This window comes from Ruditapes philippinarum, unplaced genomic scaffold (genome assembly GCF_026571515.1).
Source record: "Ruditapes philippinarum isolate M1 unplaced genomic scaffold, ASM2657151v2 ctg1892_1_1_1_1, whole genome shotgun sequence".
In the NCBI taxonomy this organism is placed as follows: Eukaryota; Metazoa; Mollusca; class Bivalvia; order Venerida; family Veneridae; genus Ruditapes; species Ruditapes philippinarum.
Genome location: NW_026867047.1, coordinates 311,894 through 330,250, shown reverse-complemented (window position 1 = coordinate 330,250; position 18,357 = coordinate 311,894). Strand labels below are relative to the sequence as shown.

Here is an 18,357-nt window from a genome sequence, read left to right as displayed (position 1 = left end):
ATACATGTCCGTCTTATAGCATAACAATTAAAGTCCGGACACTATGCACTGTTATGTGTTTTTTGGGGAAAATATAGAAGTATAGAGTTTCGGTGAATACCTATAGTGAGCGAAAAAAAAAATTAATCAAAGAATGCAAATAGTTGAAAATAACAACAGCCTAACAGCTTACTATATTTAAGGTTTGTGACTTACAGTAAAAATATCATCCCGAGGAAAACTGTTACCCGAGACGTAAATCCCAAGGGTAACAGTATTTTTACTAGGGATGATATTTATGCTGTAACTCACAAAACTACGTTTTATTTATTTTATTGCCCCGAACAAATTCTTCATTGGAACACTCTTTCTATAGGTATATAAATAAACCTCTCAATGAAAAATGAAATAAAAGTATTTTACTATTGAAATTCAAATTAAGGGGGGATAATGCATTTGTTGCAACAAACTTGCTACGGGAGTGATCTAATGTTCTAATTCCCGGTTTCCAAGTAGTGTGTTAAATGGCGTCTGGTAAAATGATTTTATATTGGGGGTCAGGATCCGCCCCCTGTTGGAGGCCTATGCTAGTTCTCGCGGAGAAAGGACTTTCTGACAAATGTTCGTTCAAAATGCTGGAATTTTCCAAGGGTCAACATAAAGGGACAGATATATTGGCAATTAACCCACGTGGTCAGGTAGATATTACTTTATTTATCATTTATATACATGTCATAAATTAGGACAGTAGTAAAAATCTAGAACACTGAGCTGAACAAATGCATACAGTCAATGGTGACTTTATATGGAACACTTAATTCGTAACTCTAAAAATACAAAAAAGCGTGTATCAAGAGCAAAACGAGAAATTGAAATTGAATGTATTTATTCCTTTTTATATGGAAAAATAAACAGCTAGAGTACGATATTTTTTTTTAAATTTGCATGTACGGTCACGTCACAGATTTGGTATTTAAAACTTTTAAAAAATCGGACGTATTCAGTACTTGAAATGTTTATCTATATTTTAAGTGTATTAAATTAGGACGAGTTATGATATTCAGGAGAGTAAGACAACTCGCACTACCTTCGTTTTGAAGAGTATGAGCTAGAGTATTTGTTCTTGCATTATCGCATCTTCTCACCTCGACACATGCAACAATTTTTATTTACATGTTTTTATTTCAATATGAGGTAGAAAGCCTTTTATTGTTAGGTCCCTATTCTTTATTGCTTTCATACTCTAATGTGTACGTTTAGTTACTAACACCAGTATCAACAATAAAAATAGCAAGTACAATATCCAAAACAACAGTTGTTGTAACTGACACGTTTATTTTGTTTTGTAAGACTGAAATTATACCTTCAATATCCAACAACAAAAAAAAACACACCAAAAAAAAAACCCTACAAAAACAACAAAAACAAAACAAACAATCAAGAACAAAAAACAACAACAAAAAACAACAAAAATACAACTGGGATATGTTAAATGCGAAAATGTTGTTATTTCCATTGTTTTGCATATGTGCGTGTTTTGCTTTAGAGAAAGGGGAAATATGTTAAATACATTATTGTTCCGAAAAAAAATGGAGGTAGTGCACAACAAAAACAATCCGGCGACGTCAAGGTTTTTTTTAAAAAATCATTATTTTGTCTCCGAAATTTTGTAGCCGTTTATTGCATGTAAGGTCAACTTTATCATACATGTTAGGTACTGTATCTTACTTATACACAATCATACTTTTTGCTTTATATATTGATTGTACCTGGATTGATATTAAATGTGTAAATAAACTTTTATTTCGTGTTAATGTAAAAGTAATATGTGATCTTGTGTTTCGTTTCGACAAGATCAAGATTTTATTATAGTCAAGAATCCCTCACTTATTTTTGATGAAATATCTTTGAGAGTTAAGTATACAGTATAGGTGCAGTTGAGAGTACTCATAGTAGATATTTTTTCACGAAATGGGTTGAGTTGTTGTAGCGCCGATATATGTCCAAACGTCGAAAAATGTCCAAACGACGATAAATGTCCAAAAATTGACGATAAATGTCTCAATCGCCGATAAATGTCCAAAACTCCTTTAACGATAAATGTCCAAAAATTAACGAAAAATGTCGCAACAAATTAGGTGCTCATAAATGTCCATATCGGTTAACGATAAATGTCTCAACTTTTCATATGCTAATTTGTAACTTATTGTATTGGATACTGTAACAGTCTATCCAACTAACCCGTGATTTTACCCTCTGGTTTACCCCCCACGTAAAATGTATCATACATTATTGTGCATGGCCAGTTGCAGATCCGGATGGGGCGCGGGGGGGCATGTGCCTTCTTAACTCACCGAAGCAATACGTTTTAGCATTGTTGTGTTCTTCAATATTTGTGTGCCCCATATAGCGTTGCCATTGTCCGTCGAGTGTCTAAGTGTCTAAGAACTTTTCGCTTTCACGTGGGATTCTTTGCTAAATAAAGATTTTTTATAAACTATTTAAATTGTATTAGTATGTGTATTTTTTGCATTGTGTTAACTGGTTACTAAGGCAGTATCGCTATTATGAATACAGAGTTATGTAAGAGTTATGTGCCCCAGGGTGATATAAGAAATATTCCCCGGGGAATATATTCTAGGAGGGTGATATTCGATCAGAACACATTGTAGGCCTATGGGAGTTTTACATTGAAGGATATATTGAAGTAACGTAACGTTATAATAATATATAATTAACACATGACTGTCGGGGTGATAGAGGATATTGTCAACACGAGAACTGGTATATTACACCGAGGCGCAGCCGAGGGTAATATGCCAGTTCAAGGGTTGGCAATATCCTCTCTCACCCCGACAGCCATGTGTTATTTATTTTATTATACCGAAAAAAAACCCTTAGGTCAGCAGTCTTTGCCTGAAAGAAAATACAGATCATCACTTCACAATTATAGCTATTTTGATCTGTAAATGTTCGATATACACAAAAATAGTATATAGATAAAAACAAGAGACAGACAGACAGACAGACTATAGGAAATAAATAATATTATGCAAACTGGGTACTAAGGCATTTTCGCTTTATGAATGAGTTATGTAAGAGTTTTGTGCTCCAAGGTGATATAAGAAATATTCCCCGGGAAATATATTCAAGGAGGGTGATATTCGATCAGAACACATTGTAGCCCTATGGGAGTTTTACATTGAAGGATATATTGAGGTATAATAATATAAATGTTTAAATGACACCATCATATAGCAATTATAATGTTACTATTCGAATACTGTGTAATATTTATTTTAATCTGTTGACAAAAACTTTTAACATTTCTTCTCCATTCGACAAACGTTATTTTGAAATTATCACAACTTGTCAATGAATATTTTCATCTTTAAACTGTTTTTACACATATATTAATTGTTTACACTTGGTTATGTCTTGGTTGTAACTTCGGTAATGTACTGATGCCATTTCTTACGGTCTTCTGTACCATATATCTACAATCTCGTACCAACAAAGGGCATCAGTAGTACGAATTATGTAATTAGTGTATATTTTATTGAACAGATCACCTATAACAGTGATTTTACGGGTGATTTGCTATTCAAACCTTTCTCGGGTAAGTCGAGGAAGACTTTCAAATATGAATACAAATTCTACACTTGAGTTCACATTGACCAAGGCGTCCTCAATTCGTCCTTAAGGAAGCCTTTCCCGAGTTTGAGTGGAGGTTGAGTTCGAGTGACGACACTGAATATAGCTATAAGTGTAGAGTAGCGCAATGCAGATGTTAACAAGATATGTTTGTAAAACATGTATGCCACCCTAAACACAGCCAATTTAATATTATAACATTATATTTTTAAATGTGTATAAAAATGCATAGTAAATTTGTTATGGAATACATGTATATCATTACCATGGGGCAGAACCAATGTGACCCATGGGTCCATAAATTGAGTAAACCCTGTAGTTGTCAATGAGACAATGTTACACACAAAATATCTTCTAAAAACAAGCTTTTCATGGTGAGGTCACTGTGACCTTTACCTTTGACCTACTGACCCCAAAATCAATAGGGGTCATCTACTAGTCATGCCCAACCTCCACATCAAATATGAGGACCGTCAGCCAAAGCATTGTCTAGTTATTGAGCGGAAATGGCATGGTCTACGGACCGACGGACCGACCGACCGACATGGGCAAAGCAATATACCCCCACTTTCTTCGAAGGGGGCATAATAACTTATTTTATTTGACTTTTTATCGTTGGTACCGGTTGCCCATATGACCAACGTCCCCTGAAGATTGTTAGTATATTATTTTTTCGGGGGGATAGTGCATGATACAGAAGACGCCCCGTTCCAGAGGCGACCCTGGTTCTTTTAAGTGTCCGGTGTAAAAGCACCAGTACAATGCACCTCGGTTTAACTTATTTTTTCCCCCTTTTAATAGTAAGGGAGATAGACTGTATCCAACAATCAAATTATTTTCAAATACATTTTTTAAACTTTTTTAACAATCTCACAAGCATCCCGCTAGAGTCCCGGTGGTCGGTCGGGTGATCCAGGAACGACCGGGGTACGTCTGTAACTCTGTCGGCAACGTCCGGGATGATCAAGGGCTCTGCCGGGGCTCTACCGGTGATTGTCGGCACTCTATCTGACCGTACTGGGCCTCTGCCGGGATCATCCGGGACTCTGCCGACATCATCCGGGGCTGTGCTAGCATGGATCTCAGCTTTTATGATCTCTTTGGTCGAAGACTTAACAGCGTTTGAATATCGCGTTAGGTCATCCGTCGTCCACTTACTATCTGCATTATCCGTAGTTTCAACTGGACTCTGCATGGATGGCCCGGAGTTCATCCTGGTTGTTATAAGTATGGAAATTGGGTATCGCCGTAGTGCTACCGGGGTTATTGAGACTGCAACAATATTTTCATCCCGGATCGTCTGGGGTGGTCCTGGGCTTTGCCGGGATGCTGGTGAGAACGCTACTTAAATCGGTACTTTTAATCCCTATGGAAACCTTTATAACCGGCTGATGCATTACTGTTGATCATAGAAATAAGTGCAATTATCATATGGAAAGTTGAGACATTTATCGTTGACCGATTTGGACATTTATGAGCACCTAATTTGTTGCGACATTTTTCGTTAATTTTTGGACATTTATCGTTAAAGGAGTTTTGGACATTTATCGGCGATTGAGACATTTATCGTCAATTTTTGGACATTTATCGTCGTTTGGACATTTTTCGACGTTTGGACATATATCGGCGCTACAGTTGTTATGCTATATATTGCATGTATTTATCAGATGCATTTATAATTAAGCCTAACTGTGCTTATAGAATAGAGTTTCGGTTTTCATTTTGTTCGATGTGAAATTTCACATGGGTATAATGAATAATTTTTATGTTACATTTTCCTCGGATTTAACATTATATGCGGCCCAACATGATATAATTTCGATTGAAAGAAGCTTAGATATCTTGTTCTAAAAATATCTGAAAAAAAATCTCATTGTAAGATTAAATTTATACCTAAAAATTCGGTAAAAATTCGGTAAGAATTATCCGATGTCATAAACTAATTAGGAAGACATTTAATTATTTGTAAACCTTCTCCGTTGTTTAAATTGTTTTGTACATTTATGCTTTATACTGTCTTGCCATATATAATGCATTGTATATCCTCATGGGCTTTATAGTCTTATGGATTATTGAAAATAAACTTATCAAACTTTTTATTTAGCTTCCGACATTTAAAGATGGCGACGTCGTTGTGAATGAGTCGGATGCGATTTGCATGTACCTGGAAGAAAAGTACAGTGACAATTCCAACAGACTTTTACCACAGGATGTCAACGAGAGAGCCGAAGTTTACCAAAGGATGTTTGAAACTTCTAACATCATATCAAATATACATGGACCCATTGTAAGATACCGGTTAATAACGAAAACTGAAGATCTGGACCATGGATATTTAAAAGGTAAGGGGCACATGAATATTTAAAACGATTCGGAAGGCATAAGTAATAATAAGAGCATCGAAACCCCCGAGTATTAATCAGATTGCCGAGTGTTTTTATGTTCTTCCTCTTTTATATCATAGCCAAACATAAAAATACGATCCCTGTTGTCAAAATATGAAACCCCAGAAAAAAGTAACCAATGAACGAGCATCTGAATATGATATTTCTATCGCATTCCCTTTCTCTGACGACCCCAGCAAAAATAAATGAATCAATGGGCATGCTCTGGAGTGCGGGTAACAAATACCTGCACTCCAGTTAACAATCAGCAGAAAAACCCCCAAGGGAATTTTACATTTGATCCAAATATTGATCTTGAACATAAGATTGATCCTTATTTTGATCCATTTTTTTCTATTAATTTAAGGAACATGTATTGTTTTACCTCAACTTTATGTTTCTTGGCAGGTGTTCTTACATTTTGTTATGTATCATCTTTTTATCTTAGGATTATAATACGATTAGATCCTAATCCAGACTTTTTGTGAACTCGTGGCCAGGTTATGTTAAGAAAGAAAAAAACGCTTAGATATTATTGAAACTAGGAATCTGTTTTCAGAAAAGACAGTGAAGGCAAAAGAAGAATTAGACCGATGGAACACAATTCTCAAAGGAAAGGACTATTTGTGCGGGGGCAAGTTCACAATGGCTGACGTGTTTTTCTATCCATATTTAGCGTTATTTGTGAGGAGCGGGGCAAAATTATCTGACAAACCGGAACTGGAAAGGTACTACGAAACCGTCAGCAAGAGACCGTCGGTTCAAGCTACGTGGCCACCACATTGGAAAGAAGGGCCTGGTCCTGGAACTCTCAGCGATCTGTAGCTTTGACATGTTACCCTTACCAATATAATAATAATATTATAGTTGCCTTTTCACTGAACTGACTCAGTGCCATAATTATGCTTTCCTTCAGATTTTAACCATTAATCATCAAGTCCGTGAAACAATGTAGCTATTTATGTTATGTAATGTAATAATATTGTAATAATGTATTGTAAAAATGTAATGTAATGTAATTTTAAGTAATGCTATGTCGATAAACAGAGAAGCCATGGGTCTTTTACGATGCACTTCTCTTTTTTTTTTCTTTATTTCTTTCGATTTTACTGGAAAATAAAATCATTTTCTTATTCTGGTATTTCTTATTGCTGATGTTTTTATTTTGGGTATATCAGATTTTTTCCAGTGTAGTATTTTATGCAAGCTTAGATAGTGACAATTGAAAAAAGCAAACTGCTTCTATTTCCTTTCTTTCGCCTTATATTAATCGATCTCTGTCAGTAAAATCACAAAATATGTAGAAACATTTAAATATCATAGAATCACGTAAACACTTTTAACCTAAAGCCAAAAGTGGACTATGACCTTTATTTTATTGTTAAAACTTTTCAGTGACACCGCAGGCAGTCCATATATATGCAGCTTCGCGATTGTAGTGACGTCGCGTCATTTTAACGAAATGACGTCACAAGGTTCATTTTTTTTTCGTCACCGATCAGATGAGACATGTGAACATGCTGGTTATTACACGATGAAGAGCTAAATACTGCTAGCTAGTAGGTCTCGTATATGGCCGAAATTGATACAAAATGACAATACATGCGTGCATAATAATTAAGAATAGCGCGCCGAAGAAAATAATGTTAACTATTTTATATGATTATTTTAGGACACATGATTAAAAATTGAAAAAAAAAAATATAAAAAAAACAACAACAAGAAACAAATCAACAGCAACAACAACAAAACAAAGAAAGCAACGTACCCTTTAAAGTTAGAATCTTCTCCCCATGTTTGAAAAATGTAGTGTAAAAATACGGCATGTATTTTTTATCTTAGCAAATGATTTACAGTTAACCCTTATGTGCAAGAAAGTACACTTGAATAAGATTTATTAAATTCCGACCGAATTGAACAAAATGTATTTATATGACAAGTGGGTAGGGTGAGAGGCTGTATAAAATATCGAAAGACGAAAAAATCTATTCATAAAACACGCATATGTACAATTATATTTATAACTTGGTCCAAAAAGTCATAAGTGTAAATTATATTGTGAGTAGAGTTTACTTTGATGCGAGTAACGTGCAAGCTTTGTGAGTACAGTGTACGTTTTTGTGAGTGGTGTAGATGGGTTGTGAGTACATGTTGTTGTGACTGGGGTACATGAGTTGTGAGTACGTGTTGCTGTGAATGGGGTACATGTTGGTGTGAATGGGGTACATGTTGTTGTGAGTGGGGTACATGAGTTGTGAGTACGTGTTGGTATGAATGGGGTACATGTTGTGATACGTGTTGGTAGAGTGGGGTACATGAGTTGTGAGTACGTGTTGGTGCGATGGGGTGCAGTTGGTGTGAGTGGGGTACATGAGTTGTGAGTACGTGTTGGTGCGAATGGGGTACATGTTGGTGTGAGTGGGGTACATGAGTTGTGAGTACGTGTTGGTATGAGTGGGGTACATGAGTTGTGAGTACGTGTTGGTGCGAATGGGGTACATGTTAATGTGAGTGGGGTACATAAGTTGTGAGTACGTGTTGGTGTGAATGGGCTTGATGTTGCTGTGAGTAGGGTACATGAGTTGTGGGTACGTGTTGGTGTGAGTGGGCTACATGAGTAGTGAGTACGTGTTGCTCTGAATGGGGTACATGTTTGTGTGAGTGGGGTACATGGATTGTGAGAACGTGTTGGTATGAGTGGTGTACATGGGTTGATGTTGCTGTGAGTGGGGTACATGGGTTGTGAGTACGTGTTGCTGTGAGTGGGGTACATGGGTTGTGAGTACGTGTTGCTGTGAGTGGTGTAGATAGGTTGTGAGTACATGTTGGTGTGACTGGGGTACATGAGTTGTGAGTACATGTTGCTGTGAGCAGTGTACATGGGTTGTGATGTACGTGTTGCTGTGAGTGGGGTACATTGATTGTGAGAACGTGTTGGTATGAGTGGTGTACATGGATTGTGAGTACGTGTTGGTGTTAGTGGTGTACATTGGTTGTGAGAACATGGTGGTGTGAGTGGGGTATATGGGTTTTAAGTTCATGTTTTATGAGAAGAGTACTTGGTGTTGCAAGTAGAGTACATGTTGCTTGAGTAGAGGTTATGTTGTTGTAAGTAGTTTTTATTGGTCCGTAGGTAGAAATTAAGTTTATGGTTTGACTGCTTAAGTAACCTTATTTTGTTATTTGTAATAAAAATAATTAGTTTGACCGTGCGACCACATACACGCATCAAGGACTGTTGTTCGAAAAGTGACCGTGCGACCACATACACGCATCACGATTGTCCTCTTAAGGACAGACGACCAAAGAGTGTCGAACTTACTACCCAAGAATATTCTCAAGGGTAAAGCTGACACAGTCAACCTATCAATGCAGACTATACGCCCGTTTGATTTTATGTGGTTAACTGCCTAAAGTTTAGTATATAGGTGTTATATACCTATACTTTACTGACAGACTGTTGGGAAAAGCAACTTTATTCTTTTAAGTTTAGATGATGTCATTAAATTACAATTATAAAATGAAATTAATTTATCAAAAATGAAAATTAAAATCGGTCGTGGTTACTTTGTAAACACTATTTTTTACTGTACCCAACAGAATTGAAACGTTATTAAAACGTATTTCAATCTGAAAGGATTTGATTTAATGGTCTTATCCTTGCTCGAGGGTATATACGATGCTATTCTATACATATGATGTAAAAATAAGAGCAAATGAAAATGTTCTTTAAAGGCTCAGTATGCTTCAGAATTTTGCTACGTTTGAAACATTTACGTTTGGTATTTTGTTACAGTTGCTCCTAGCAGAACAAGTCCGGCTCCTAGCAGAACAAGTCCGGCTCCTAGCAAAACAAGTCCGACTCCTAGCAGTACAAGTCCGACTCCTAACAGAACAAGTTCGACTCCTAACAGAAAATTTCTGGCTGCTAGCAGAACAAGTCCGACTCCTAACAGAACAAGTCCGACTCCTAGCAATACAAGTCCGGCTCCTAGCAGAACAAGTCCGGCTCCTAACAGAACAAGTCTGGCTAATTACAGAACAAGTCCGGCTCCTAGCAGTACAAGTCCTACTCCTAACAGAACAAGTCCGGCTCCTAGCAATGCAAGTCCGACTTCTAACAGAACAAGTCAGGCTTCTAGCAGAACAAGTTCGACTCCTAACAGAAAATATCCGGCTGCTAGCAAAACAAGTCCGACTCCTAACAGAACAAGTCCGACTCCTACCAAAACAAGCCCGGCTCCTAGCAAAACAAGTCCGGCTCCTAGCAAAACAAGTACGACTCCTAGCAGAACAAGTCCGACTCCTTACAGAACAAGTCTGGCTCCTAGCAGTACAAGTCCTACTCCTAACAGAACAAGTCCGGCTCCTTGCAAAACAAGTCCGACTCCTAGCAGAACAAGTCTGGCTCCAAGCAGAACAAGTCCGGCTCCTAACAGAACAAGTCTGGCTCCTAGCAAAACAAGTTCGACTCCTAACAGAACAAGTCCGACTCCTAGCAGAACAAGTCCGACTCCTAACAGAACAAGTCTGGCTCCTAGCAAAACAAGTTCGACTCCTAACAGTAAAATTCCGGCTCCTAACAGAACAAGTCTGGCTCGTTACAGTTTAAGTTTGGCTTCTAGCAGTACAAGTGCAGTTTCTAGCAATACATGTCCGGCTTATAGCAGAACAAGTCCGGACAATAAGCACTGTTGTGTGTATTGGGGGAAACTATAGAAGTATGGAGTTTCGGTGAATACCTATAGTGAGCGAAAAAAAAATCAAAGAATGCAAATAGTTGAAAATAACAACAGCCTAACAGCTTACTTATATAAATGACACATTTGTTTGTGACTTACAGTAAAAATATCATCCCGAGGAAAACTGTTACCCGAGGCGTTAATCCCGAGGGTAACAGTATTTTACTAGGGATGATATTTTTGCTGTAACTCACAAAACTATGTATTATTTATTTTATTGCCCCGAACAAAATTAATGCTTCATTGGAACACTCTTTCTATAGGTATATCAATATACCTCTCAATGAAAAATGAAATAAAAAGTATTTTACTATTGAATTTCAATTCAAGGGGTGATAATGCATCGATTGCAACCAACTTGCTACAGGAGTGATAATGTTCTAATTCCCGGTTTCCAAGTAGCGTGTTAAATGGCGTCTGGTAAAATGATTTTATATTGGGGGTCAGGATCCGCCCCCTGTTGGAGGCCTATGCTAGTTCTCGCGGAGAAAGGACTTTCTGAAAAATGTACGAGCAAAAGGCTGGAGTTTTCCAAGGGTCAACATAAAGGGACGGATATATTGGCAATTAACCCACGTGGTCAGGTAGATATTACTTTATTTATCATTTACATGTCATAAATTAGGACAGTAGTAAAAATCTAGAACACTGAGTTTAACAAATGCATACAGTCAATGGCGACTTTATATGGAACACTTAATTCGTAACTCTAAAAATACAAAAAGCGTGTATCAAGAGCAAAACGAGAAATAGAAATTGAATGTATTTATTCCTTTTTATTTGGGGGGTTAACCCACTAGGAAAGGCGAAACATTAATAATTTAAGATACCAAAATAACAGCTAGAGTACGATAATTTTTTTTTAATTTACATGTACGGTCACGTCACTGATTTGGTATTTAAAACTTTTAAATAATCGGACGTATTCAGTACTTGAAATGTTTATCTATACTTCAAGTGTATTTAATTAGGACGAGTTACGATATTCCACAATATAGGCAAGGAGAGTGCGACAACTCGCACTAACCTTCGTTTTGAAGAGTATGAGAGTATTTGTTCTTGCATTATCGGACACATGCAACGATTTTTATTAACATGTTTTTATTTCAATGTGTCTCAACTCACTGAGAAAGAACGCCTTTTATTGTTAGGTCCATATCCTTTATTGCTTTGTAACACCGCACTTTGGGGTCCAACGCACTTTGGGATCCGACCCCAAAGTGCGTAACGCACTTTGGGGTCCAATTTTGATCCCTAAGTGTGTTAAACAGGTACATATCGTAACATATGCATTTTTTTTACATCAGACAAACGACCGCACTTTGGGGTCATAAAAATTCAATCAATAAAAATGAATTTCCATGATGTTTTAAATAATATATTGTATTCAAAGCCAATGGTTAACAAACTCAAGGTATTAATTAGACACAAAACATGTGCACTGAATTATAGTAAAATAAATGATCTTTATCAGTTAGTGAAGTATTTTGCTGTGCAACATCAATAAAAACTATAAGATGTACAAGCAAACCTAACTGTGTGAAGGCTAGTATTTCTTGAATTCATATAACTCAATACTAGATTTACAGGATAGGACATGTTCTAGTTGTACAGACCTCCCAGGATGACAGATGACATATTTCCCAATTATCCATTGATAATGTGTTTAATGAATGAAATTTCAGAACAATAAGGGCTGTAAACATAGTACATGTAGTAAGATGGGGTAAAAATAATGTTGAAAAACTCTTCAGGAGACCCAAAGTTGTGGTGTGTTCGAATCCCAAATTATTCAGATAATGATAGTGTCACAGTATTGAACTGTTCACTAATCAGGGGACGTAGTCAGTAGAGCCGCAGTACGGTATTCCGGGGGTTCCAGGTTCTAGTCTCGGTCAGGCTGCACATAAATCTCGCCCTGTGACAATTATAAACTTTAAAAAAAAAAAAATGAAGTGTTTCAATCAGTACTCACGGAGAAAAAAAAATTTTTAGTGAGTAAAGTATGTAAGGAATCAATTGGGAGGGAACTGTTTTTGAGGGAAACCTGATGATTCCTACAATGCAGAATAACCGTCTGAATGCAAGTGTTGTATCGCCATGAAAATTGTACATCATATCTCTAATTAGTGTTGTACAACTAAATCCTACCGTCTGTTGAGACCTTTACTCATTGGCCAATTACCTGAACCTGATATTTTCATCTGTTCCTTTTTGGCAATGAGTACAGTTATAGTGAATTAGTATTTTATATGGATGTCAAATACTTCAATGTTTACATTTTGCTACTTTTATGACAAATTATTTCACATTTATCGCTACTTTATTCAGGTAACAAGCATCTTACATTTCTCTGATACTATTATTTAAGCATTATAAAATTCATGTTTGCCCTTTCTAAAGAAGTATGTAAGATTTCCCATTAAAAAGCTTCTTGCGGACGATTGTTACGAATCTTACAAAAAACTAAAGTTTGTTGATAAGCTCAATAATGTATTTGTAAAAATCACTATTTAAAGTCCGATAAAAAACTTGATATTTCACCGGAACATTGTAATGGAGTATATTTATAGTACTTGGAAAAAAATATTAACTGCATTTTATTTCATCCCCATCATATTTAAAATTGGGCTTAATATGGCACCAACAGTAATCAAGTAAATGACTGACATAGGATATTTTTCACAGCATCTTTTAATTTTAGGAATACATTCACAATTTATGTACTAGAGTACTTTGTTATAATTATGGAAACAATTTTTAGATATTTCAAATGGTAAAATTAATGAAACTTTTATCACATAAGCATCAAACAATGTATCGACCGCCATCTTGAACTCCACCTCAAATAGTTCAATGTCGCAGATCGAAAATCAGTCAGTACTCAGTATTTAAGCAGAACTCAGTAGACACCTTCAGAACTCTGAAACCCAAAGTGCGTTGATATGTAGCATATTAATGCACTTTGGGGTCAAAATCTCGATTTTTAACCCCAAAGTGCTTTGGACCCTAAAGTGCTTTGGACCCCAAAGTGAGTTGGACCCCAAAGTGCGGTGTTACATTGCTTTCATACTCGTATGTGTACGTTTAGTTACTTACACCAGTATCAACAATAAAAATAGCAAGTATAATATCAAAAACAACATTTGTTTAGTTATGATGACAATGTACCTGACACGCTTATTCTGTTTTGTAAGAATGAAATTATACCAATATCCAACAAAAAACGAACAAACAAAAACAAAACAAACAAAAAACAAAACAAAAATAACAATAAAAAAATAAACAAAACAAACAATCAAGAACAACAAAACAAAATAACAACAAAAATACAACATCAACATATTAAGGGATATGTTTAATGCAAAAATGTTGTTATTTGCCTTTATTCATTTCCATTGTTTTGCATATGTGCGTGTTTTGCTTTAGAGGAAGGGGAAATGTGTTAAATACATGATTGTTTCGAAAAATGGAGGTAGAGCACAACAAAAACAATCAGGCGACATTTATGGTTTTTTTTTAAATTATAATTTTGTCTCCGAAATTTTATCCAGTTTACCACCATAAGCCCTTTATTGTATATGTACCGTTCATGTTTTTATTTAGCTTCCGACATTTAAAGATGGCGACGTCGTTGTGAATGAGTCGGGTGCGATTTGCATGTACCTGGAAGAAAAGTACAGTGACAATTCTAACAGACTTTTACCACAGGATGTCAACGAGAGAGCCGAAGTTTATCAAAGGATGTTTGAAACTTCTAACATCATATCAAATATACAAGAACCCATTGTAAGATACCGGTACAGAACGAAAGCTGAAGATCTGGACCATGGATATTTAAAAGGTAAAGGACACATGAATATTTGAAACGTTTCGGGGGGGCATAAGTAAGAAAGAGCATCGAAACACGAGGCTATCTGATTTGTACGAGGGTGCGTAGCCCCCGAGTATTAATCAGATTGCCGAGTATTTTGGTGTTCTATCTCTTTTGCATCATAGTCAAACATAAAAACACGATCCCTGTTGTCACAATATGAACCCAAGAAAAAAGTAACCAATGAACGAGCATCTGAATATTTCCCTTTCTCTGACGTCACAATAAGTATAAAACCCCAGCAAAAATGAGCCAATCGATATGCATGCTCTGGAGTGCGGGTACTCCAGTTAACACACTGTGCATATCTATGTATACGAATTAACTCTGACACATTTTCAACAGAAAGGTCCCCAAACTATGATTCAAGGGAATTTTACAGTTGATCAAAATATTGATCTTGAACATAAGATTGATCCTTATTTTGATCCGATTTTTCTAATTTATTTAATGTACATGTATTGTTTTACCTTAACTTTATGTTTCTTCTTGGCAGCGTATTTTAACATTTTATTATGTATCATCTTTTTCAACTTCCAGATTTTTTTTGTGAACTCGTGGCCAGGTTATTTTTAGAAAAAAAAAAACGCTTAAATATTATTGTAATAAGGAGTATATTTTCAGAAAAGACAGTGAAGGCAAAAGAAGAAATAGACCGATGGAATACAATTCTCAAAGGAAAGGACTATTTGTGCGGGAGCAAATTTACAATGGCTGACGTGTTTTTCTATCCATATTTAGCGTTATTTGTGAGGAGCGGGGCAAAACTAGCTGACCAACCGGAACTGAAAAGGTACTACGAAACCGTCAGCAAGAGGCCGTCGGTTCAAGCTACTTGGCCACCACATTGGAAAGAAGGGCCTGGCCCTGGAACTCTTAGCGATCTGTAACTTTGACATGTTACGATTACCAATATAATAATTATATTATAGTTGCCTTTTCACTGAACTGACTCAGTGCCATAATTATGCTTTTTTCCAGATTTTAACCATTAATCATTAATTCATGAAACAGTGTAGGTATTTATGTTATGTAATGTAATAATATTGTAATAATGTATTGTAAAAATGTAATGTAATGTAATTTTAAGTAATGTTATGTCGATAAACAGAGAAGCCATGGGTCTTTTACGATGCACTTCTTTTTTTTCTTTTTTATTTCTTTCGATTTTACTGGAAAATAAAATCATTTTCTTATTCTGGTATTTCTTATTGCTGATGTTTTATATTTTGGGTGAATTTGATTATAATCAACGTAGTATTTTATGCAAGCTTCGATAGTGGCAATAGACAAAAGCCATTTGCTTTTATTTCCTTACTTTCACCTTAAAGTGTATAAAGCTATATATCTGATGCAAAAATTATTGTTTGAATTTTAAAAAGAATACTTCCAAAATGCTTGTATGACATAAATATGATAATTTATTGCCTTAAAAGCGAATGGCGCATGCACAAAAATCTTTGCTAAACGGATAAAATCCTACTTAAAATAGCAAAATAATATTTTGTTCCGGAACATTTTATTCGGTTTACGTACATTATTCATGTGTATAAATGAAAGAGACATTTTTGGGGAATGGAACCAATATTACTTTACTGTTGATACATTTTTTTTTAAATAATTCATGAAATATAGATTTATACCCTTTAACCGTTCTCTATCAGTAAAATTACAAAATATGTAAAAACATTTAAATGTTATAGAAGCACGTAAACAATGTTGACCTAAAGCCAAAGTGGACTATGACCTTTATTTTATAGTTAAAACTTTGCAGTGAAACAGTCATGTAGTCGATATAGCGTCGCAAAGCTTCTAACGATTGTTGTGACGTCGCGTCATTTTAACGAAATGACGTCACAAGGTTTCCCCGATCAGATGAGACATATATGTATGATCATTGCTCATGTTTTTGTATATTATACGAACTGAGTGTTATTGTAAATAAATTGATATTGAATCATGCTGGTTATTACACAACGAAGAACCACATACTGTTAACTAGTAGGTCTCGTATATGGCCGAAATTGAAATAAAACATGTTATTGCATGCGTGCATAACAATTAAGAATACAGTAGCGCGCCGCAGAAAATAATGAACGCAAGATTAAAATTTTGAAAAAAAACAACAAAAAAACAACAAAAAAACAAAAACAAAGTATAACACAACAACAAAAACAAAGAAAACTACATACCCTTTAACGTTAGAATCTTCTCCCCATGTTTGAAAAATGTAGTGTAAAAATACGGCATGTATTTTTTATCTTAGCAAATGATTTACAGTTAACCCTTATGTGCAAGAAAGTACACTTGAATAAGATTTATTAAATTCCGACCGAATTGAACAAAATGTATTTATATGACAAGTGGGTAGGGTGAGAGGCTGTATAAAATATCGAAATTCATAAAACACGCAGTTGTACAATTATATTTATAACTTGGTCCAAAAAATCATCAGTGTAAATGATATTGTGAGTAGAGTTTACTTTGATGCAAGTAACGTGCAAGCTTTGTGAATACAGTGTACGTTTTTGTGAGTAGTGTAGATGGGTTGTGAGTACATGTTGTTGTGACTGGGGTACATGGGTTGTGAGAATGTGTTGTTGTGAGTAGTGTAGATGGTTTGTGAGTATGTGTTGGTGTAAGTGGGGTAGATGGGTTGTGAGTATGTGTTGTTGTGAATGGGGAACATGAGTTGTGAGTATGTGTTGGTGTGAGTGGTGTACATGGGTTGTGAGAATGTGTTGGTGTGAGTGGGGTAGATGGGTTGTGAGTATGTGTTGTTGTGACTGGGAAACATGAGTTGTGAGTATGAGTGGTGTACATGGGTTGTGAGTATGTGTTGGTGTAAGTGGGGTAGATGGGTTGTGAGTACATGTTGTTGTGACTGGGGAACATGAGTTGTGAGTATGTGTTGGTGTAGATGGTTTGTGAGTATGTGTTGGTGTAAGTGGGGTTTGGTGTAAGTGGGGTAGATGGGTTGTGAGTATGTGTTGGTGTGAGTGGTGAACATGGATTGTGAGTACATGTTGTTGTAAGTGGGGTACATTGGTTGTGAGAATATGGTGGTGTGAGTAGGGTATATGGGTTTTGAGTTCATGTTTTATGAGTAGAGTAGTTGGTGTTGCAAGTAGAGTACATGTTGCTTGAGTAGAGGTTATGTTGTTGTAAATAGTTTTCATTGGTCCGTAGGTAGAAATTAAGGTTATGGTTTGACTGCTTAAGTAACCTTATTTTGTTATTTATAATAAAAATAATTAGTTTGACCGTGCGACCACATACACGCATCAAGGACTGTTGTTCGAAAAGTGACCGTGCGACCACATACACGCATCACGATTGTCCTCTTAAGGACAGAGAACCAAAGAGTGTCGAACTTACTACCCAAGAATATCCTCAAGGGTTAAGCTGACACAGTCAACCTATCAATGCAGACTATACGCCTGTTTGATTTTATGTGGTTAACTGCCTAAAGTTTAGTATATAGGTGTTATATACCTATACTTTACTGACAGACTGTTGGGAAATGCAACTTTATTCTTTTAAGTTTAGATGATGTCATTAAATTACAATTATAAAATGAAATTAATTTATCAAAAATGAAAATTAAAATCGGTCGTGGTTACTTTGTAAACACTTTTTTTACCATACCCAACAGGATTGAAACGTTATTAAAACGTATTTCAATCTGAAAGGATTTGATTTCATGGTCTTATCCTTGCTCGAG

The 18,357-nt window shown here is 35.9% G+C and overlaps 5 protein-coding genes across 5 annotated transcripts; 3 read left to right on the top strand and 2 right to left on the bottom strand.

Moving 5' to 3' along the window:
- Nucleotides 1-457: 457 nt before the first annotated feature.
- On the top strand, nucleotides 458-7,150 carry LOC132734624 (glutathione S-transferase A-like). Its single transcript, XM_060721416.1, has 3 exons — nucleotides 458-677; nucleotides 5,738-5,975; nucleotides 6,577-7,150. Exons 1-3 carry the CDS (start codon nucleotides 504-506, stop codon nucleotides 6,840-6,842), a joined length of 678 nt encoding a protein of 225 aa, XP_060577399.1. The 5' UTR covers nucleotides 458-503; the 3' UTR covers nucleotides 6,843-7,150.
- A 905-nt stretch (nucleotides 7,151-8,055) lies between these two features.
- LOC132734629 (uncharacterized) lies at nucleotides 8,056-8,841 on the bottom strand. Its single transcript, XM_060721422.1, has one exon. The coding sequence runs from the start codon at nucleotides 8,839-8,841 to the stop codon at nucleotides 8,056-8,058; it is 786 nt and encodes a 261-aa protein (XP_060577405.1).
- Nucleotides 8,842-9,788: 947 nt separating this feature from the next.
- LOC132734628 (mucin-2-like) lies at nucleotides 9,789-11,131 on the top strand (the record flags this gene model as incomplete). The annotated part of the gene is made up of 1 exon (XM_060721420.1): nucleotides 9,789-11,131. A coding segment is annotated over one exon (948 nt), but the record flags the coding sequence as incomplete, so codon positions are not given.
- On the top strand, nucleotides 11,116-15,829 carry LOC132734623 (glutathione S-transferase A-like). Its single transcript, XM_060721415.1, has 3 exons — nucleotides 11,116-11,343; nucleotides 14,366-14,603; nucleotides 15,258-15,829. Exons 1-3 carry the CDS (start codon nucleotides 11,170-11,172, stop codon nucleotides 15,521-15,523), a joined length of 678 nt encoding a protein of 225 aa, XP_060577398.1. The 5' UTR covers nucleotides 11,116-11,169; the 3' UTR covers nucleotides 15,524-15,829.
- A 1,255-nt stretch (nucleotides 15,830-17,084) lies between these two features.
- Nucleotides 17,085-17,528, bottom strand: LOC132734627 (putative uncharacterized protein FLJ46204). Its single transcript, XM_060721419.1, has one exon. It carries the CDS (start codon nucleotides 17,526-17,528, stop codon nucleotides 17,085-17,087), a length of 444 nt encoding a protein of 147 aa, XP_060577402.1.
- Between the last annotated feature and the right edge of the window lie 829 nt (nucleotides 17,529-18,357).